The 24,510-nt window shown below is 42.5% G+C and overlaps 1 protein-coding gene across 4 annotated transcripts in view; it reads right to left on the reverse strand.

Moving 5' to 3' along the window:
• Positions 1-75: 75 nt before the first annotated feature.
• plcxd1.1 (phosphatidylinositol-specific phospholipase C, X domain containing 1, tandem duplicate 1) overlaps positions 76-24,510 on the reverse strand; it is a 30,516-nt gene continuing 6,081 nt past the window's right edge. For 3 of the 4 annotated variants that reach the window (XM_079505817.1, XM_079505818.1, XM_079505819.1), the window contains 5 exons: positions 22,379-22,521; positions 21,246-21,374; positions 13,680-13,835; positions 7,001-7,181; positions 76-3,802 (listed from right to left, as the gene is read on the reverse strand). In XM_079505817.1, the coding sequence (XP_079361943.1) occupies positions 3,558-3,802; positions 7,001-7,181; positions 13,680-13,835; positions 21,246-21,374; positions 22,379-22,521 (854 nt within the window). In that variant the 3' untranslated portion in view covers positions 76-3,557. The remainder of the gene's footprint in view (positions 3,803-7,000; positions 7,182-13,679; positions 13,836-21,245; positions 21,375-22,378; positions 22,522-24,510) is intronic. The other variant, XR_013790397.1, reaches the window with a different exon arrangement.

Consider the following 24,510-nt stretch of genomic DNA (forward strand, 5'->3'; position numbering starts at 1 on the left):
GGCAAAAAAAGAAGAAAAAAACATTAAAATATGGCGACAGGGGGTTTGAACAACAAAGGCACCAAAATGACAGCGTCAGTTTGCTTAAAAAAGCTCATGTTTATTGACGAGCTGTTCTCCACAGGCACGGAGGTGCGGGTTGGTCTGAAATGTAAGCATGTTGTGGACTAACAACACAGCCTTTAGCCGTTCAAAATGTCCAGTCCAGGTTGTGATCATGCTGTGTGAGGTTTTCTTCATGCACATGATGTACTTCCATGTCGGTGAAACATTCAATCATTGAATAAAACATTCTACATAATAAATAACTGGACATATTCCACCACTTCAACCCTATAGCATCCCTATTTTGGGTATATGTCACCGTAGGCCGATATTTTCTAAATTCTTTGATTTACGATCTTCGGACTGTTCCGGAAATAGCCGATCGACAAGGTCACAATGCGTCACGACGCGACACGTTGTGAGCTTATAGATCGTATATTCCCCACTACCCACCCAAATATTTCTTAAATATCGCTTACCCATTGAAGCCCTCTATACTTAACGTGACCTTTTTGGTGCGGTCTTTTCTCTTTACACCAAATCTCTGTGCTGAAAATGTCTCACAATGCACTGCAACACGGCACGCTGTGAGCTTGTAGATCTGCTATTTTCCCGCGAATGTCCGTCGCCAGAATAGGTGACGCTAGAGTTGAAATGGTTAAGAAATGGAATTTGTTGCTTTTCTTTTGTTAACCTTTCTAACCTTGCTTGTATGTGCTCCTTTTGGCTGATGGAACAGGTCTTGTGCTTGCAAAGCTATAATAAGTCTAGAATATGGTGAGATTAGTTGTATTATTATTATTGCTTGTCACAGTAACATAGTAAAACAGACCACATTGTCTGAGGTGTGAAAACAGTACATTGCATAAAGAGTGGCACGGATTTGACAACAGGCCGAGGTAAACACATCAGTGCACACATCGAGAGGACGCACGCACGGTGAAATCCTGAACGCTTAGTTGACTCTGACACGAGGCTGTCATCGCTAAAAGAAAACAACAAAAGTTAGAAAGAGTGTTTAAAAAAACTAACAGTGTTGGCCTGGGCCATGGCTCAGTGGTCCAGGCACCTTGGCTGGCAATCCAGTCTGGCAGTGTGCCGCCCGCGGGTTCGACTCCCGATCCCGACGGCCTTTACTGCATGTCTTCCCCCCATCTCTCTCCCCATTTCCTGTCAGCCTACTGTCTGTCCCTCCATGAAAAAATATAAAATAAAGGCGAAAGCCACAAAAAAACATTAAAAAAAAAAGAACTAACAATGTTAGCTACATTATGGCCGTTATGGCATTTTATGGTATAGTTTTTAACACAATTACATAATACCTTTAATGATCTTTGTCTCTCGCCCCTGTTCCATATAAAAAACTAAAACTAAGCCTTTTCTCCAAGATAATGATTTTTTAAATCTTGCGAAAAATGAATTAGAAGAATTAACTGAAAAAAGAAAAGAAAAAAGAAAACAGAAACTACTGAATAATTTCAAACTATAATAGCCTAGACCCATAATGTTCCAATCAGATATACTCCCAGAGTTAAATAAACAATCTGGATTTTTCTGTGCAAAATGTGTTTTTTTTCTCAAGCAGTGACCACATCTTTGTCTCCAGGAAGCACAATTATCATTTTTAAATAATTCAAGTCACTGGAAATGTTTTCTCGCTCAGTAAAACAAGCACATGTGCATTTCATGCCGTGAATTCATGTTTCTTGTTTTTTTCGTTTGTTTTTGTTTTACTTCTGTAAAGCCTGATTTATGCTTAGCCGACCTACAAGCTCACAATGCGTCGCGGAGCTTGTAGATCGGCTATTTTCCGAGCGTGACACTGTTGTACGACGAACTATAAATCATGCTTAACAGAAATACAGTAAGTGATATTTTATGTATAAAATAGTAAAGTTAAAGCTCTTTATTCTGATAATAATCATCACTATAGAGTCGCCCCGTCTCTCCAACACTTTAGTAAAAACAGAAAATACAACTTCAGGCTAATTTCATTAATTCAGGAGAGAGTACACATTTATTGGCTTCAGTTTTTTGTGTTCTAGTTCCAATTTTGTCTGCTCACTTCCTTTTCTGTCATCCAATTTCACTTGTTCAACCAGTATGAGTTCTCTCTCTCCATTACTGATTAGATCAAACAGATATCCTCACTCGAGAACGCATTTTTCCATTTACTGTACGTAAGCGCTAGCCTCAGGGACCGCAGCATTATAATCAGAACTTAGAGCTTATTAGGAAACTTTGCTTTAACAAAAACAATACCACTTACTGGCCCTTTAACCGCTTAAACCCCAGCGTCCGTAAACGGTGGAGAAAAGCTTTTGCAGGAAAATAGCAGATTGACAACCTCGTTGATCTGCTATTTTCAGCGAAAGCTTTTCCCCACAATAACAGAAAACAGAAAAGACACCACTACAGAGCCCTGAGGGACTTCTTAAAATAACGGCCTACGTAATTCTTTGAGGAAAATTATTTTGTTTGGCTAAATCGGCTCTTTTTGACACTGGCCACCCCTGCGTAAAATCGCCTATATTTCAGATTGTCCTACAGAATGTGGCTAAATCTGGAGTAAGTTAGTTACTTCATGAATAACTTGGCCTACAGTAAGTCACGTATACAACTGCCTAAAGGCCAACGCATACAGACTCAACTTTTAGGTGATAAGATAACCTACTCACCTTTTAGGTGATGTCCGTTAGTAAAAACAGAGAGATGTGCTGGGGTGAGCGGTGAGGCACTTATCACCACGGCTTAAGTGACATCATGTTGTAGTTTTCCAACCACTGGGTTATCACCTAAAACTGGAGTATGCGTGAACCTCAAGTCAAAATACAAATTGACCGCTTTTAACAGTGGGAGACCAGCGGCGAGCATCGCTTGAATTTCATTGGCTATCGCCCAATCGCCCACTATCGCCGGGCGACGTCGCCCAAAAGATGAATTATTTTTATCTTTTCGGCCGGCGTTCCTCCGCCCACTTTTCGACCATCGCCTGTTCGCCTGCTATCGCCTCTATCGCCAGTAGTTGCCGGGTCCCATTGACAAATAATGCACTTCCGGAAAATTTGTCTGGCTGTCGCCCGCTGTTAAAACATACTGTGAGAGTAATTGAAACCTCTTGTGTTACATAAAATGGTAAATGGTGCATTTATATAGCGCTTTTATCCAAAGCACTTTACATAGATTGTGCATTACATTCACCCATTCAACCATTCACACAAACATTCATACACCGATGGCGGAGGAAACCATGCAAGGCACCAACCTGCTCATCGGGAGCAATTAGGGGTTCAGAGTCTTGCTCAAGGACACTTCGACACCAACTCTGGGGGAGACCGAATCGGGATCGAACTGGGAACCTCACGGTTCCCATCCGGACTCTCTACCCCTGAGGCACTGCCGCCCCCCGTTTGGGTGAAATGATTGGCCAATGACATTGGCCATTATTTTAAGAAGGTGACAATGTGAGAAGTTTCTGATGCAAAACATAAATAAAAAAATACAATAAAAATTCACGAGGGCCAGTTCAATAGCTTGTCGTTGAGCGCGACCACGGCGGGAGCAAAGTCGCTCTCGTTGATGAAGTCGCCGGCGATGATGTTGAGCGAGGACATCCTGGAGCCCGGGCTCTGCTCTTGGACCCAGCTGAGCAGGGCTGGGTATGTGGACATCACCAGGTCCTTCAGGGACTCTGTCGGGTGGGAGCAGATGTACTTCAGATCCTCCGTCAGGTTGATGCCCGTCACAAAGAAACTCGCTGTAGCGGAGAGAACACACACGCACGCACGCACGCACGGAAAGCATCCGTGTCATTTTAGATTTAAGCTGTAGTGTATATTGTCTCTCTGAAAACCTCATGTCCAAAACTGTTACTATTCAGGATTCAGATTCAAAAGCAACAAAAGTTCAAGCTCAAGCTTATGTATCTGCTACTTTTGATGCTTTTGTGTAACGCTGTAGTATGACCAAGTACGGCGTTTATTTACGCAAAAAGATACATTAATAGATAAGAGGTTTCAGCAAAGCAACATAAGTCTTTCAGAAAACTGATTTAGAAGCCAGGCATTTGAAGAAACGGCCTCGGGTGTTCCAATTCATCACTTTGTTTAGTGCAGTGGTTCTTAAACTGTTTTGTTTATTTCAAGGACCCCCATAACTCTGAGAGCATACAGATGAAACCAACCTGCTCAAGGACCCCCAGAACTCGGAGAGCATACAGATGAAACCAACCTGCTCAAGGACCCCCAGAACTCGGAGAGCATACAGATGAAACCAGCCCCCTCAAGGACCCCACTTTGAGAACCACAGGTCCAGTAACATTATTTGACCCGTCAGTAGTAGCCAACTATGTTTTACCCCTTTTTTCTCCCCCAATTTATTCGTTATGCCAATTGATTCCTTTCCCCTATTTTTTTTCCAGAAAGAAATAGGGGGTGGCAAAAAATAAGTTACCATAGCCCCATTTCTAAAATAGCAAAAATAGTGGATCTACAAGCACTCAACGTGTCGCTACGTGATGCACTGAGAGCTTGTTTAGGGGCAAAAAGAGAAAATGTTAGAAAAATGTTCGACTATAATGACATTCCTAAAATTGCGATGCCACTTTGAAAGTGCCTAATAAATGAATGGTTGCGTACAATAACAGTCCAATCTAAATTATAACAGGCATCAAATGTAGATGGACGGGCATCAATCAGATTAATCTGCTAAAACAATTCAGAGTCGGGGACAATTTAAGATTAAATAAGATGGCAATTGCCATCCCCTGATTAATGACGCCCCTGTTCCTTCCCACACGTTTCTGTGTTGCCAGTGTCTGCTGTTGTAACTAACTGAAGGAACACTTAGGCAGGTGCTGAGCAGAAAAGAAAACAATCACCCTCCACAGAAAGGGCTGCGGTTGAAACCTGCTCATTAATTGCGGCCACAACGTGCCACGCCCACAACGTGCCACGCCCACAACGTGCCACGCAGGCAATTAAATGAGCACCTTTCAAATGGAGCCCTTTGTGTGCCCGTTGGTTTTAGCCACTCCCTGTTGTCTCCTTCTGACTCACCTGCTAGTGAAGAACCCCCGTTCTGCTAAGTTCGTATATAAACGGACCCGTCACTAGAGGATGCTAGCGGACCTTATAAGCCAGGTCCGTATACGGACCCAAACGTGTCAATAATGGTTGAGCCCCACGGCATCTTTTAACATTGGTCCGGTTGCTATGGCAAGGCCCCACCGCTCCAGCTATGGGACGGAAAATATAATCACCGTTTAAAGGGATAGTTCAGATTTTCTTTAACTTAAGCTGTATGAAATACTTAATGCCATTAATATAGTGGTTGCAACTGTATTAATTGATTGCCTGAGTCCCGTGGTGGGAGTTCTGCTCTGGTTTTGGTCAATATTAACTGAATATTAACACTGATGAGCATCAGAATCCGCGCGCAGGCAGACAGCACATGAACCTCACAGCTCATAGAGATGCAATGTAGAAGTGGTCACTGGCTGCACTCACGTGTAAATGCATCACATCAAACTTTCAGATGGTGTTTTTCTCCCAGTGTGAAGCAAGAATGCTTAGGATTTATATTTTGTCATCTCTCACCTCTTGAAATATATTATGCTTGGTTTCTGTTGTGTGTAAACAATATTAGCAATTCAAAGCAGTTTTCCTCAAAACCATACCTCCAGTCGCTGTCATCAGACCCGGAGGGAGCGCTCTATGATCAACGGTACCAGATCGGTTTGTGCTCGCGCAGCTGCAGCCCATCAAGCCTAATTTATGCTCCATCCCGCGAAGGTGTCGCACACACGCATAGAACAGCAGAGCATAGCAGACCTCCTAGCTCAGTGGTTCCCTAAGTGGGGTCCGGGGACCCCCAGGGGTCCTTGAGGGAGTTCCAGGGGGGACCCAGCTAAATGATAATTTGGAACCAAATGGACCCTTATGGGTCTGTAACTCAGAGAGTGTATAAATGGAACCAAATGGACCCTTATGGGTCTGTAACTCAGAGAGTGTACAAATGGAACCAAATGGACCCTTATGGGTCTGTAACTCAGAGAGTGTACAAATGGAACCAAATGGACCCTTATGGGTCTGTAACTCAGAGAGTGTACAAATGGAACCAAATGGACCCTTATGGGTCTGTAACTCAGAGAGTGTACAAATGGAACCAAATGGACCCTTATGGGCCTGTAACTCAGAGAGTGTACAAATGGAACCAAATGGACCCTTATGGGTCTGTAACTCAGAGAGTGTACAAATGGAACCAAATGGACCCTGGTGGGTCCATTTGGTTCCATTTGTACACTCTGAGTTAAATTAGCATTGATTTTACAATTTCAATTGGGGGTCCCAGAGATAGACATGCCATTAAATGGGGATCCGTAGACTAATGCATGTCAAACTGGGGGTCCTTGAAATTAAACAGGATGAGAATCACTGCTAGAGCCGTCAAAATCATCTCTTATGGGGGTCCTTGGCATATATTTTTCAAATGGGGGTCCGCGGGCTCATTAGTGTCAATGTGGGGGTCCTTGACGTGAAAAGGTTTGGGAACCACTGCTCTAGCTCACAACGCTTGTATATCAGCTGTCCTCGGCGTGCAATACCGTTGAGCGATGAAGTATACATGTCTCGCTATAGGGTGCGCCTCACTGGCCAACACACAAGAGGATCCCCAAAACAACTGGTTTGGGGATCTGTTGATGACATGAGTCAGTCACCCGGGGATCTGTTGATGACATGAGACAGTCACCCGGGATCTGTTGATGACATGAGACAGTCACCCGGGGATCTGTTGATGACATGAGACAGTCACCCGGGGATCTGTTGATGACATGAGACAGTCACCCAGGGATCTGTTGATGACATGAGACAGTCACCCAGGGATCTGTTGATGACATGAGACAGTCACCCGGGTGTCCAGTCTCGATGTTTGTAAACAAATAATTGGTCCATACCTGGCCGTCCGTGTCTCTTCATCTCCTCGAAGGCCTCGATGAGAGCCTCGGCCTTGCACTTGTTGGCCCACCAGTACGGGATGTGAGGCCACAGGTCACCGTCACAGCTGGCCTGGTGGAGCTCATAGGACACGATCACCTGGTAGCCCAAACTCCACAGGTTACGAAGGGTCACCACCTCCTGAATGCACAAGAGAACAGCAGTGACTCAGTAAACCTTTCCTTTCTGTCTATTTTTCTTTTATCCTTTATTTACCCAGGGTAGTAGCTGAGCACAAATGCTCATTTTCAGCAACGCCCTGCACATAGAGAGAGAGAGAGAGAGACAGAGACAGAGACAGAGACAGAGACAGAGACAGAGACAGAGACAGAGACAGAGACAGAGACACACAATTTACAATTTACAATTTACAATTTAGGCATTTAGCAGACGCTCTTAATCCAGAGCGATTTACAATAGGCAAGAACAAAAAGCATGGGAATACATCACATATGTAAAAAAATGCATTTATCGCGAAACATGCGTAAGCTAAGACCGTGACTAGAACATATCTATATAATGACACTATACATATAAACTATAACTAGAACATATCTATATAATGACACTATACATAAAACTACACATATATGCTATACTATGCTGTACATATATACTATGAAGTGCTATGACTACATACAATGCACTTATTGTGCTGTCTACATGACATGCTATAAGTCTGTTTCAAATGCTATATAAGTCTAAGAAGTGCTGTCTAAGGGGGTAGGGTAAGTGCTATGGGCCATGATGGAGTCTGAAAAGGTGGGTTTTCAGACTACGGCGGAAGATCGGGAGTGATGCTGCAGTTCTGATTGCAACGGGAAGTGCATTCCACAGTTTTGGGGCCAGAAGGGAGAAGAGTTTGGGACGTGTGGAGCGTTGTCCCGGCGTTTTTAGTGAGGGTACTTCCAGCTTCCCTGCGTTGGCTGATCTGAGTGCGCGGGAGGGTTTGTAGGGTTCAATCATGCTGGCAAGATATGGGGGAGCCATACCTTTGGTTGCTTTAAATGCCAACATCAGAGTTTTGTATTCTGTGCGGGCAGCGACCGGGAGCCAGTGCACGCACACGCACACGCACACACACACACACACACACACACACACACACACACACACACACACACACACACACACACACACACACACACACACACACACACACACACACACACACACACACACACACACACACACACACACACCCCCCACCCCCCCCCCGGGAGCTGACCAGTACAACCACAGTCTTATACTGTTGGCCACTAAGCAACTCCAGGGGGAGCAGTTGGGGGTTCAGTGCCTTGCTCAAGGGCACTTCAGCGGTGTTGGGTGAGTGACCCTATTGCAGGGTTGAATTGCAGGGTTGAATTCCTCTAGGGACAAACATCGCCAGTGGTTCTATCTAAAACGTAGGTTTTAGCGGGTAAATCCAAAATTGATCAAATTGTCAAATATTAGCTAAGAAAGACGCTAACATTGTGAAAATAGCCAATCAGCAAGCTCAACAAGCCTCTCAGTGTGAGGCGCTGTGAGCTTGTAGATCGGCTATTTTCACAATTTAGCTGTGGCCGTGCAGGCGCAGAGTCAAACTAAATGTAATTCCTCAACTGCTACAATTCCAAGTGCTTGTCAGGGTGGGGGAGGGGGTCCTTGGTCATGCTGGGGCTGCACAATATGGGGAACATTTAAATAATAGTTAAGGCCAAATATCTCTGTAGCAATACAATATCGGCATTGTCGGGGGTAAACCTCATATATCCAAAACAGTTACTTTTCTGGAAATTAGAACAAGAACCTGCATGTGTTTAATTTAATTGGTTCAATATTCATAAAACCCACAGACGCACTTAAGTGTGAGCTTGTAGATCGGCTATTGTCACAAATACTCAAATAATTATTTTCAAATTATTTTCTTGTATTTCTTCATGAAATTACTGAAAATATCATGAAATCTTTTTAAACAGTAATTATTAAAAACAAAATGTAGGAAACAATACATAAATAAAATGTAATTTAAAAAAAAAAATGTCGGCGACCCACAAATGGGTCTCGACCCAGTGTTTGGGAACCAGTGGCCTAGATTGAACTGCTTGGTCTTGTGGGATCCCTGTATTGACCGCCTGTGCGTTCACAGACAAACAAAGGACCCTATATATAGTGATGTTGGACTTTGGCAGAACGTTGGGCTGTATGATGAGCTGGAGGCAGCGATTCTGTTCACTCTCACTGTACGGTCGGTGCAGGAGGTCTCTCAAAGTCACATGTTTAACAAAAGAACGCAAACAAACAACCCACGACCTCCACAACACAGTTCTTTACAGCCCATGACCTCCACAACACAGTTCTTTACAACCCATGACCTCCACAACACAGTTCTTTACAACCCATGACCTCCCCAACACGGTTTACAGTTCAGGTATTTAGCAGACACTCCTATACAAAGCTACTTCAAGCAAGCAGTGTTGTTTTCGTCGATTAAAACTATGACGAAAAATGTTTGTTGATTACCTTTTTTCACTGACGAAAACTAAATGGAAAGTTTGGAAACTAAATGAAAACTAAGCTATGATGACTAAATATACTGTCGATTTTTGTCAACAAATAAAAACTAGACTAAAATGTTAGGAAGGGACTAGTGGACAAGAGATCCAGTATAAGTCATTTTATACTTGGCGCTGCGACACGCTGTGATCTTGTAGATCGGCTATTTTCAGCAAGTGTAAAATCCGCCATTATGACGGCATCAAGGCCTGTCAAAAGGCCTTTTAGTCATACATTTTAGTCGACTAAATCACCTGTAGATTTAGTCGACAAAAGTCTTATGATATTTAGTCGACTAAAACTAGACTAAACACTAAAACATTCCAGGTGACTAAAATGTGACTAAAACTAAATGAAAACGTTTGAAGAGACTATGACTAAAACTAAAATAGAAATTTGCTGCCAAAAACAACACTGCAAGCAAGAAATGGGAATAGGCAGAGTAAGCAAGACCTCCAGTCAATAAACCAAAGGTAAACAATAGGGATGGAGATCGTTAATTATTTTTGATAACGAACAGCTTATCGACCAGGCTCATCGAGCCGGGTTCTTATCGAGCCTACTATCGAGCATTTTCTATTATTTTGTGGAAAGATGGGAGATAACAATAACTTCTGAACAGAACCAGTATATTTTTACTAAGGGCCTTCAAATACAGTACTTTTCTAACAGACTTTACTTTTGGAAGAAACTGTTAACTGGTTATTGTGTGAACAACAGTCACTTTAAAAGCCTTTGTTACCCGGGCAGCGCTGGTTGGCAGGCATCAATACAATTTTAGAACGACATGTTTGTGCCAGCATGGGTGATTTGTGCCAGCATGGGTGATTATAATTTTAATGATATGTAATTGGCCACCGACCCCCATCTGAAAATATGTTGTTCCAGGAACCCCTCACAAGCAAAGATTTGAGTTAAAATTGTTCGCTCTGAAAGAATATACATTCAAAGATTTGTGCCACATTTTCAAGATTTTTCAAAAATAGCAGACCTACAAGATCGTAGCGTGGCACTCGGTACCGCGCTGAGCTTGTAGATCTGCTATTTTTCAATAGCTAAAGTATAACATAATGCTTTAAAACATCAAAAGGGGTTCCCGCCCAAAATGGGTTAATATAGAAGTGTATATTTGTACATCTCTAAATGTTCTGATGAATTGAAAATGGTGGACCCTGTTGTAAACAAGCGTAATACTTCATCATGGTGTCGTCCACAGTAACAGTTTTTGTATTGAGTTGCGCTTTCGTTTGAAATGTACCCATTCTACATACTGTTAATAAATACTTCAATCAATCAATCAATCAATAAGCTTGTTATTTTCGGGTAGCACGTTTCAAGCTCCATCCCTAGTAAACAATGGACACAGCATACGTCTAATACCAGTAATACGCCTTAACGGCGATATAGCGACCGCTAGGGCAGAGACACTCTACCGGAATAATGTCAAGAATGGGTCAAATTAATTCAGTAATTAATTGATATCATTTAAACTCTACTGTCTCAGCGATATTGTCAGGGAGTATCTGTCTACATTGTATTGATTATTTTTCTACTTCAAATGCCTGCTTAAGTTTTAATGTTTTGATGTTTGTTTATATTGCACTGTTTGCTCTCTTGTTTTCTTTTAACCTGTACAGCACTTTGGTTGACCTGGTCATGATAAATGTGCTATATAAATAAAGTTGAGTTGAGTTGAGGGAGTTGTCTTGGTGTCGTCACAACTGTGAATAAACTGTCTCAGACATTTGGAATATTTGGACGGCAGTAACATTAGCGTTTTCTCTCAGTCAGTTGATTCTAATAAAATGGTAAATGGTGCATTTATACCATCCGGTATAGAGCCTTTATCCAAGGCGCTTTACATAGATTGTGCATTGCATTCACCACACACACACACACACACACACACACATTCATACACTGATGGTGGAGGAAATCATGCAAGGCACCAAACCTGCTCATCGGGAGCAGTTACAGTAGGAGTTCAGCATCTTGCTCAAGGACACTACGACACTAGCCTGGAACTCACCTATGCCTTTTATGGCATAGGCAGCTCCCGGCAGGATCCGCCGGGAGAAACTATGCGCAGCTGCTAGACATGAGACTAATTAATTAGAACGACAGAGAGAGAGAGGAGTGTGTGTGTGTATACGTGTGCGTGTGTGTGTCAATTTAACAAAGGTGCAGACGATCAGAAATCAGCAGAGAGTGAGTGATGTTTGCACTACTCTATGCCGAATTGAAGTGGACTCGGACCCCAGACTTTTTCTTTCTCCCTGCAGGAAATAAAAACGTCTGTGTTTCCGAGGCTATCTACGACACTAATTCTGGGGGAGCCAGGAATCGAACACGGGAACCTTCCGGTTCCCAAGCGGCCGCTCTACCTCCTGAGCCACTGCCACCCCTGAACAACATCTAAATAGAATTCTGCACAATTGAAACTATGGGATACCAGGTAATCAATGAACCTAGTAGCATCTGTCTAAATGACATGCTATCTAAATCACATTCTTAACATCTGTGGTCAAGAAAAACAAAGAATCAAAAACATGAGAACATGTGACCAAGATATGTCTGCATATAGTAGTAACCATATCCGATACATCGCTAGAATCAATCAAAAGAAAACGGTAGCAAGAAGAGACATACTAGGGCGAAAGAAGTGCTTCAATACTGCTGTTAAAGACAATTCTTTGAATTGCATTAAATAATTTTCTCTTTTTGCTCTTTTTCTTTTTAATAAAATATCCAGTGTTATAGTTATTGTTGTTGTTAGCAGTCTTGCGGAACCTGCCACCCTCGCATAGCGCTCGTAAGCGACAAATAAACGACAGTTGTTGATGCAGCAGATTCAGACCATGTATAAAAAGATCAGTTCCATCTGTGTGGCAAGTGCTGCAACGTGTACGCATAACAATTATGCTGAGGCCAAACTAATGCAGCGTTCAGTGTTTATGTAAAGGAAACCTGACGTGGGATGGCATAATAGCGGAGTAGCCAGGAGAGATTATGAAGGAAACAATTATGAATGTGATGTGATGGGTTTTCTTGCTGTTCGTACACGGTGCGTTCTGCATTCTGCTATATATGTATATATATCATATATATGTATGTATATCAGTATATCAGTCCAAATGTAACACCGGTTTATTTACATACTGGCCTGGAAAAGACTACCTATAGGCTGCTGAGCCAGCCCGACGGCGTGCCGCGGGTTCCACTCCCGATCCCGACGGCCTTTGCCGTGTGTCTTCCCCCCATATCTCTCCCCATTTCCTGTCAGATTACTTTCAACCTATCAATAAAGGCAGAAAAGCCTGAACAAAATAGCAGGTCTACAATCTCACAGCGCGGCACAAAGTAATGCGCTGTGAGCTTGTACATCTGCCATTTTTGAAAATCTTTGAGGGGAAATCTTGAAAGTGTGAGAACTACTGATTTACATTTAGAAGTCATTTTGTAGAATCGGCATCAGGTCTTTCAAACTAAGCAAAACAAAACGATACAAAGAGAGCTGTCACGAATCATGATTACACATTGTACTTGACGATTCATTCTCACAAAAATAAATGCTTAATGATTTAATTGTTCTTTTTGGCGTTGAACATGGGAACATGTGAAAAAACAATACATTTCCGTTTGGCTTTTAGGCTTCGTAAACAAATGGTGCACGCCTGCACGGGGCAGATACGACACATAACTTTATATGAATTGTGGAAAGAACCAGTCTACAAGCTCAAAACGCGTCACGGCGTGATCCAACATGGAAACGATTATGACGATTATGCAAGAGAACAAATGTGATTATCTCAAATAATTGCAATCAGAGGCCTGGGCCGTGGCTCAGCGGTCCAGGCACCTTGGCCTGAGTCTGGCAGTGTGCCGCGGGTTCGACTCCCGATCCCGACGGCCTTTACTGCATGTCACACCCCCATCTCTCCCCCCATTTTTCTGTCAGCCTACTGTCTGTCCCTCTATAAAAAATATAAAATAAAGGCGAAAGCCGCAAAAACATTTAATAATTGGGATCAGACAATTACCGTATGTAATAATTGTGACAGACCTAAGAACAGTCTGTCTATAATAATATACATACTGTACCATTTTGGGGCAGAGCTTGGAGCCGAACACTTGGCGTATGCTGGACATGAGCCGGGTGTGCATGTCTGGAACGAGGCCCAGGAAGTGGCTGAAGGACAGGATGACCACCTCTCTGGGATGAGCGTCCAGCCACTCTCTGATCTCCAGCAGGACCGTCTGTCAAAGAGACGACATTAACACAAGACCTCAATGTACGTTCTGTACAGTGGTGGACGTCTGTCAAAGAGAAGACATTAACACAAGACCTCAATGTACGTTCTGTACAGTGGTGGACGTCTGTCAACGAGAAGACATTAACACATTTTGGCCTGATGTATCGAAATTAAAAAAATGTCTTCAAAATCCTGACAGTTTTCTGAAAAACCTTGTTTCTGTATCAGTGGTGCTCAATATTTCATGTCAAGGACCCCAAAAATTATATGTAATATGCTTCCGCCCCCCCATCTGAAAATATGTTGTTCCAGGGACCTCCCCAGAAGCAAAGATTTTAGTTAAAATGTTCACTATTCAAAGATTTGAGGCCCATTTTCACGATTTTTCAAAAATAGCAGACAAGCTTGTAGCGCGGCACTCGGTGCCGCGCTATGAGCTTGTAGATCTGCTATTTTTCAATAGCTAAAGTATAACATAATGCTTTAAAACACCAGAAAGGGTTCCCGCCCAAAATGGGTTAACACAAGACCTCAATGTACGTTCTGTACAGTGGTGGACGTCTTCATGTCGTCTGTCAAAGAGACAACACCACAATGGATAGAGGTCAAGTGGGCACCTTGGACATCTGGGCACCTCGATATGAAATTGGTGGAATTGAGTTTCATAATGATGTACTGTGGTACATCATTATGATACTCAATTTTATCCTTTAACTTATTGTTTATGACCCAAAATTATGATTGGATATACAGGTTTTGTAACAATTTCTACTTTCTAGGAATTGTAGAAATATCGTACCTTAATTGTTGACCATTGTTGACCATTTTTCAAATATTTCTTTTAAACATTTTAGACAAACTAGCCAATTTTACATCAAAGTGCCCAGATGTCCAAGGTGCCCACTTGACCAACACAATACCTCAAATGTATGTTCATTTCACTTAAAAAAAAATAATAATAATAATTTTATCGTCTACCCGGGTTTATGTGAACACCGCAGACAGTTTTTAAGTTGCTTGATTCAGAATTTAGATATTTGATATTAATTTTAGCATACAGCCCTCATAATACGTGAGGCGCAAAGCGACACATGAGCATGAGGATGGGTAAATGCAGAGGAGGAGGACAAATTTCACGTATGTGCAAAGATACTGTACAGTGACAAAAAAACAAGTGGGAATATTCTATTCTACCTTTACTACTTTGCCTATAGCAGATATATACGCTCATAGTAGATCTGCTATTTTTGAAAAATCCTGGAAATCTTTGCAAATCTTTGAATATATAGTATATATATTTCTAAAAGCGAACGGTTTCCGGTTTCTGGGAGTCCACATCGAGGAGGGCTTGACCTGGAATGTGAACACCTCTGAGCTGCTCAGGGGGAATAACATCACACAGAGACTGCTGGTGTCCTTTTATCGGTGCGCCATATAGAGCATTCTAACATACTGTACTGTATATGCGTATGGTACACCAGCTGTACAGTAGCCCAGAGGAAAAAGCTCCAGAGGGTCATTAACACGGCAAACAATCGTTGGCTGCCCTCTTCCCACATTGGAGGACTAGTAGGGGAGCCTATCAATCAAATTTTGATGCCCGTGATTTTGGAATGTTAATTTTTGGAGACAGGTATATCTTGATTCTTGGGGTTACCAGAATGCCAAAAAAACATGTCTCCAATTTTTTATGTCAGGTTTAGCATGTTTAATTAGCATAATTAGCTAATAAATTGTCAAAAACGGAAATGGCAATAACTTTGCTTCTAGGTAACTTATAAAGGTGATCTAAGAGTCTGAGTCCATGTTTGTGATGTCCAGATATTCATCTGTTACCATTGTGAAGTCATACAACCTTTCCTAATTAGCATAATTGCCATACATTATGCAAAAACGAGGTGAACATCAGCAAATTGCTGCATGTTTTACTTTTAGTCAACTTTGAAAGCTTCTCACAGACTTCAAGTGTATGTTTACAACTCCAGGAATAATTATCATCCTATGAATAAATCATGCAACCTTTTGTCTATGTAATAATTATGTAATAATCACACCAAAACCAGAAATAGCTGTATTTCTTTGCTTTAAGTTAATTAATACGCATGATCTTACAGACAGTGTAAGTCTGTTTGCATGTCTAGAAAATATTAGAAGCGACCTCGCACTAAAGGGCTGGGCGAGTGCTGGTGCTTTGGAATGGGGGGTCAGATCAACATATCTGCCTGGGTCATGACAGACTGCTGGGCGAGTGCTGGTGCTTTGGCATGGGGGGTCAGATCAACATATGGAATGTATTCTGAACTGGCCATATATGGAGCGTGTCTTGAGTGTACAGGGTTTGATGAGGTCAGATCAACATATGGAATGTCAGAACAGGTCAGCTCCATATAGAGATCTAATTTAATTTTCGGGCCTGTTGAGAACTAATAACTTTGGGGCAGGCCCGTCCATAATTTCCTAAAGGCGACCTGCAGTCGCAAGAAAGAACAATATGGGAAATGGTCACAGAATTATCAGATTGTTTATTCTAATATTTACAGAAAGTTTTGAAAATTGAAGGGTCTCCATCTTCGTCGTCATCGTCAATCCCCAACAGATGTGCCTTGCTTACCACACACCTCTAATCATCTGCCCCACACATGCACATCTCAGAGCAGTTCAAATTTTAGATCGACAAGAACAATGTGATATGCACTGTGATTTCTTGCAGACACATTTGATCAGTTGGGTAATGGTGGCTGGCCCGTGGGTATCCCGTGTTGTGACTGGCACCAGTTGAGCTCCCTCAGCCTCCCATCCATATTCAGTTGCTGGTGGCATCTGTGGGTTAGGTACGTGCTGCGTCAGAACTGAGCCTTTTTGTAGCTCATAGTATATACAGTAGCAACTGCAGATACCACTTCCACAGGACACCTGTTTAGACCTGGCCAACAGGTTAAATTCCCTGGAGCTGTCTGATCAGCTCCAGAGACGGCATGGAACCCTGGTAAGGCTGAAGTCCTCGTTTTACCCAGTGCCTGCACTACTGGCTCCAGCGATGATACGTTTTTTGTTCCCCACACCGGTGATGAAATAGATGTCCTTGCACAGCTGATGGTACCGTCGTATTGTAAGAACAAAGACATCAGTGTCAGGGGACTCAATGTAGAGCTGTGTTGCCCCTCTTCGGACAGCATCCAGGCTGTGCAGGATTATCCTTGTGTCAGCCTCTTCCTGTACGCTGTGGAGATGTTTTACATCGATAGAGTTTGAGTGGACAGCCTGCCTTGACGTGATTATAAAAACATTGGGTTTCACCTGGAAGTGTTGGAGGGCTTTCTTAGCAAGATAAGACAGTCAGCTCATCTTTGGTGCTGATACCTGACAAGAACTGTTTTTCTGACACTTCCCTATCGGTGTGTTGTCTTCCACATGATAAGTGGTAGGGGCCCGGGGCTTTCCACCCTGGCGTCGGTCAAATACTACATGGATCTCACTATGTTCTTTGGTCTTCCTGTCCAGTGTGGCTATGGAGTGGTCAGCTTACTGGGAACATGTCTTGATCCATGGTGGCTTTCCCATTGCCTGTACCAATGCCATTCCATCTATGACAGTTACACTCTTAGCTGGAAGGGTACAACTGTCAAAAAAGATTGAAGCATTTGTTTGCCAGCTGTACGAGCCCGGTACAAATCCTGTGGATGTTGATGAGCTCAGGTGGAGGTTATTCACAAAGAAACAATTAGAAGCCGAGAAGCTGCCACCTACACAAGCAGCATTAAATCAAGCCATTACCCATGCATATTATCAGGCAATGGTATGGGATCAGGACCACGTACCTAACCCACAGATGCCACCAGAAACTAAAAATGGATCGGAGGCTGAGGGAGATCAACTGGTGCCAGTCACAACACGGGATACCCACGGCCCAGCCACCATTACCCAACTGATAAAATGTGTCTGCAAGAAATCACAGTGCATATCACATTGTTCTTGTCGATCTCAAAATTTGAACTGCTCTGAGATGTGCATGTGTAGGGCCGATGATTAGAGGTGTGTGGTAATGTAAACAAGGCACATCTGTTGGGGATTGACGATGACGAAGACCCTTCAATTAAATGTGTTTTCAAAACTTTCTGTAAATATTAGAATAAAAATCATGTGATAATTCTGTGACCATTTCTCATATTGTTCTTTATTTTATGAGGGATATATATATATATATATATATATATATATATATATAAAGCTAATAATGGAAAGGTTGCATATCCTAGTTATGGAAAGAGAATATTTTCTAGACATGCAAACAGACTTACTGTCTGTAAGATCACATTTATTAATTAACTTAAAGCAACGAAATATAGCTATTTCTGGTTTTGGTGTGATTATTACATAATTATTACATAGACAAAAGGTTGCATGATTTATTCATAGGATGATAATTATTCCTGGAGTTGTAAACATACACATGGAGTCTGTGAGAAGCTTTCAAAGTTGACTAAAAGTAAAACATGCAGCAATTTGCTGATGTTCACCTCGTTTTTGCATAATTTATGGAAATTATGCTAATTAGGAAAGCTTGTATGACTTCACAATGGTAACAGATGCATTTCTGGACATCACAAACATGGACTCAGACTCTTAGATCACCTTTATAAGTTACCTAGAAGCAAAGTTATTGCCATTTCCGTTTTTGACAATTTATTAGCTAATTATGCTAATTAAACATGCTAAACCTGACATAAAAAATTGGAGACATGTTTTTTTGGCATTCTGGTAACCCCAAGAATCAAGATATACCTGTCTCCAAAAATTAACATTCCAAAATCACGGAAAGTGATAGGCTCCCCTACTAGACCTACACAGATCCCGCTGTCTAAAAAAAACACAGAACATTCTAAAGGACACTTCGCACCCCGGTCACTCACTGTTTGAACTGTTGCCGTCAGGTAGACGGTACAGAGTGCTCAAGTCAGTAACAGTTTCTATCCCACAGCGGTAGCCACACTAAATGCTGCTAGGAAATGATCTGTTGCACGTTGCATGTTGTATTGTGCTGTTCTAAGTTAAGTACAATCAGGGTTTGTGCAATAATAAAAGCTGCAGTTAAGGGTGTACTGTGCAATATATGTCATGTGCAATAGGGATTTGTGCAATAACATGAAGTACGGTTATGTGTGTGTTTTGTTGTATTAGCTTTTATAGTTTTATATTCTAGTTTATGATGCACTGATCGGTTGGCACTTTTAATTTCGTTGTACTTGTTGCAATGACAATAAAGATCTATCTATCTATACCTATCTTGAACTAATTTTAAGCAATTCATATTTACTTCAGGGGGGTCCCTGGTACAAAACATTTATGGGATGGGGGGGTCCGTGGCCAAATACATCATTTTGGGGCATCCTCAACATGATGACCACTGATACAGCAACATGCATTTTCCAGAAAACCGAAAACTCGTAGAATCGGCCTCAGGTCATAATGGGTTAATGGGGTTCCGTGGCCCCTAATGTATAGCACACTGGGGCGGTGGGGGTGGTCCTTGAAATTAAACGTTTTGAGAAGCACTGCAGCAGAGAGAGAGTAGAGTGTTGCAGTCACCTCTCCTCCAACAGCGGCCGACCGTGACACTTTTCCTTGTGAGTACTTTTTTTGAAGTCTCACCACTTTTTTATTTCTTCCATAAAGCGTTGCTTCTGCAACAGACGACGCTAAGGCATAAATATATTTGCAGCACGAGCCAATTTTTTATACACTCCCCTTTTACAACGTAGCGGCAGATGCAGAACGTGTTGGTTGGGCCTCAGGTTCCTTTGATTGGTTTATTTATTGATTGATTGAATACTTTATCAACAGTTCAATACAAGGTCTGCTAAGAGGATTTATAACGCAAGAAAACCCATGGCTTGTTTCCATTGGGGTCCTTCAGATTCACTTCATCAGAACATTTAATGACATACAAATATACAGTACTATGCAAAAACATCATATAAACGTTGTAGGCTACAGTAAAGGGGAGGGGGGGACTTTTTACTGGGCCAGTTTGGAATTGCAGACACCCGTAAGTGCTCTTTGAGAGCGGTTTTGAAGGAGAGTAAAGATTCACATTCCTTTATGACTGTTGGTAGGGGGTTCCACATCTGTGTGGCATAGGAGTGAAAGGAATTTAACCCCTTGATGGGGTCAAATCTGTGTTGAACGTGATTGGTGGAGCTCTCTCTGGTGTTGTGATTGTGGACGTCGTTGGCGTTTAGGAAGTCGTTTGACAGGTATTTAGGTCCTTAAGCTTAGATATGAATCGTCTCCGTTGGGTGGAAACCTCATATGTCCAAAACTGTTACTTTTCAGGATTCAAATTCGACAGTAGCAAAAATAGAAGATCGACACGCTTCAAACTTTTAGATCCGCTATTTTGGATAGTTCTGTGTGCCGCTGTAGTATGATCAAGAAGTAGGGGCATAATTTACAGAAAACAACACTAAAAGTTAAAACAAGAGGCAAGAGGTTTCTGCCCACAACAGCAACGAAATTAGTATAACCAGTAAATTATGTCAATGTCACAATGTGGCTGTGAATACAGGTTGTGGCTTGAAACCCTTCGACCTACTGTACAGACGTGTTGTGTCCTGTACCTCCACTGTGACAGTAGCCTGGGGTCCACTTATGCTTTCTATGGCATAGGCAGCTCCCGGCAGGATCCGGGAGAAGACGCAGCTGCGCAACATGAGACTAATGCGCTACTGTATGCCGTATTGAAGTGGACTCGGCCCCAGACGTTTTTTTTTTCTCCCTGGAAATAAAAAACGTCTGGGTTTCCGAGGCTACTGTGACAGTGGTGTAGAGCAGTGGTTCCCAAAGTGGGGTCCGGGGACCCCCAGGGGTCCTTGAGGGAGTTTCAGGGGGTACCTAGCTAGATGATAGATAGTAACCAAATCTGGACCCTTATGGGTCTGTAACTCAGAGAGTACAAATGGAAGTACAAAGAGTACAAATCAACATTGATTTTACAATATAAATTGGGGTCCCAGAGATAGAAATGCCATTCAATGGGGGTCCATAGCCTAATGCATGTCAAACTGGGGGGTCCTTGAAATTAAAATGGTTGAGAATCACTGCTAGAGCCATAAACATCTTCTCTTATGGGGGTCCCTGGCATATCTTTTTCAAATGGGGGTCCGAAGGGTAATAAATGTGAATTTGGGGGTCCTTAGGAAAAGAGAAGGGAAGCCGCACACTCATATGCTCCAAAGGATAAATTTATTGACGATGTTTCGAGCCAAGGCTCTTCATCTGGTCAAACGACCAGAGTTTGACCAGATGAAGAGCCTTGGCTCGAAACGTCGTCAATAAATTTATCCTACTATAGTTTCAATTTGGGGGTCCTTGACATGAAAAAGTTTGGGAACCAGTGGAGTGTTGTGTCATGTACCTCCACAGTGACAGTGGTGTAGACACCGTGGTAGAAGTAGAGGTCGGTGGAGGCGTCGTTGGGTCTGTGTGCTATCCTCAGGTCACAGTAGCGGATCCCACAGTCCAACTGCTGCTTGATAGTGAACTCCTGCAGGACACCATGGGACAGAAAGCATTGATAGTGAACTCCTGCAGGACACCATGGGACAGAAAGCAGTGGTAGTGAAGTCCTGCAGGACACCATGGGACAGAAAGCATTGATAGTGAACTCCTGCAGGACACCATGGGACAGAAAGCAGTGGTAGTGAAGTCCTGCAGGACACCATGGGACAGAAAGCAGTGAGAAGCTCACAACGCCTCAGGCACATACAGTAGTAGCGTCACGAAGACGCAAGATGCAGCTTAGAGCAGGCGTCACTTCCTGGCCTGAAAAGGATAAGAACCACTGATTCTAGAGCGATGGTAAGGATCGAGGAGGCACTGGAGAAACTGGGATAGATTTACTGCAATTTTTATGTTATGCGGTGGAGGGCTGTTCATCACAGGACAGCTGCTTCCCACAGCTGTCTGGTTGAAGTGTGGTGCGGTGGGACCCCTTCACTCTACAGCAACAGACAGTGCTCTGCGCTTGCGGATAACATGGCGTCTTGTTCTTATTAGTAACTGATTATGTTACTTTTGAAGATTCAAATTCAAAAGCATCAAAAGTGGCATATCTACAAGTTCGGAAGTGTGACGCTGTAGTATGATCATTCATTCACGAAAAAACACAAAAAGTAAAATAATGGAGATAAGAGGATTCTGCCTGACTAACCTCGCGTTACCAGACTTTCCACCTCGTAGGAAAGCCTGGCATTCCAAACTGACCCATGTGATCCGGTATGGGTCACGGATACTAAAGAAAAACTGTGGTTCCGGTTAGCTCTTAGCCGCTTTGTTTTGGTTCCCCCAATCGCCATCTAAATGCTGAATCAAGTTGGAATAGAAGATGGATATACCAAACAAACTATTCCTATAAGCTAAACTACGCCACATCAACTTGGGTTTTATTGGATAGGCCCTATGATTTGGGGCTGATGGTTCCTGTCTAATGACTCAAAACCAGTGACTACAACATGACAGCAACGATTTCACTCACCATGATCACCTTACCTGGGTTTTTGCCCACTTGTAAACGAACGGACGAATGAGCGGCTTCATGAACTTGTCGAGCTTCTGCAGCATGTCTGGCTGAGTGAGGTCTACGGGCGATCTGTCGTTCATGTCCAGACAGTACGTTATGGCATTGTGGCTTCCTGGAAAACAAACAAACAAACAAACAAACAGTTAGAATACATATGGTTTGCTGTCGGGCTGAAACCTTGTATCTCCATATTTGAACTTGGGTGTTTTTTCGTAAATCAAAGCCCTACTTGATCATACTACAGCGTCACGCAAAAGCATCAAAAGTAGCAGCTCCACAAGCTCGAAAAGCGGCACGAAGCGACTCGTTTTGAGCTCGTCAATCTGCTACTTTTCATATTTTGAATGCTACAAAAGTAACCATTTTGGACATCGGACAGAGACGATTATTATGGTTATTTTATGCCATCAGAGAAGACATTTTGTGCAACAGTTAAACATTAACACAGACAGTGTATACAAGTTGTAGAATAAACGATTTGTTGCAGGGCTTATTATACGGGATATCGAGTTTGTTTTGACTGGGCTCTGTGCCCAGATGAAGCCTGAAGATTATATGCTTGATTTATGAAAGTCCTTGATATATCAAATTTGTTCCCACAAACAACAACACTCAACACTGGAGGCATAATGTCTCTGCTTGCTGTCGGGTGAAAAACTTCTACGTCAAAAACAGTTACTTTTCAGGTAGACTCAATCAAGACTGATTCAGAGCTCCGCAGCTGGTTGCAACTGGATGTTTACCATGACAAATATTCCTAAAGAAACTCACTAAATTGCATGCTAACCTCTCCTCTACTCTGAGCCTTGGCTATCTCACACCCACTGGACAAAGTGGACAATGCAGTGCAAGCCTTGCAGCTTAGTTTATTCTGAGCTATTTAGTTAGTTTATCTAAGCTTAGACAGATCTGGTCTGCGCCCGACCATATCGCAGAGCAATCAAGGTGAGATAGTACTGTTGGATTAGAAATCATCCTCTCCTCCTTGCTTCATGAAGTGGCTTAACGAGATGACTGTAATCATACAGATGGAGAGAATCAGATCCCACAAGACATTCATACAAATATGGACTCCCTTCACAGACTACCTAAAAGGATAGGTGAAAACAAAGATCAAACACATGAATGTACAAGGTGAAAGAAGTGCACAATGTATGGCAATGCTCTGTTTGTCTGTTTTTGTTTTGTTATGTACGTTATATTATGTTGATGTTGTTTATTATTGTCATTATTAATATCATTACTTTGACATGTATGTACTAAGGGATTTTTTTAAATATGTTGAAATAAATATATTTCAAAAAAGAAAAAAAAAGGTGAGATAGTACTAGTGCCTGTGTCACTAGCACTTCTAGAGGCTGTGGTAAAAAAAACGAGGAACATCTTTTAATGCATGCATTCTTTTATGGTCACGGCCATGCATAGACATAGAAAGGTAGACGCTTCCTTCGGATCTGAGACGTATGTGCATAAGTGAGTGCAAGCTTCCTCGGTTGGTGCTTCACTAGTCTTGTGTAGCCACAGAACCTTCCACGTGTGTCACAGAGCGGATGTTCAGGTCTGACAAGTCCCGGAAAAGATGCGCTGTGATTGGCCAGTAGTCATTTGCGTGGCAGCGTGGCATAGCATGCCTTCCGCACTTCCACACTCACGTCAACATGCGTCGCTCCAATGAACTGCAGCGGCCAGTGAGGCATCTATTTTTTTAAATATCTATGATTTTAAGTGGTGTGTTTACGCGACACCAGTGCCCACACCCACATGAATGGATGTGTATGTGGGCTGGTGGCGCTCCCGACTCCCCACCCAAACCGGTTTAACGTGAATGAACTAGTCTGCATCGTCAACGTCAAAGGTCAAATAATAGTTGCAGTTCTGATGGAAGTGTGTTTTTGAGTGGTGCTATGTGTGTGTTTACTCACTCAAGTAAGCTGTTTGAGGCAAAATAAACAGTCGAATCGTCTGCAAATAAAGTAGAACAACTCTTATCTAAAACAAAAGGCATGTCATTTGTAAATATTGTGTAAAGAAGAGGGCCAATGTACTTCCCTACCTGGGATGACCAGGTTGCACAACAGCGGACATAGTCTGGCAGCCAACA

Source organism: Electrona antarctica (assembly GCF_951216825.1).
Source record: "Electrona antarctica genome assembly, chromosome: 7".
In the NCBI taxonomy this organism is placed as follows: Eukaryota; Metazoa; Chordata; class Actinopteri; order Myctophiformes; family Myctophidae; genus Electrona; species Electrona antarctica.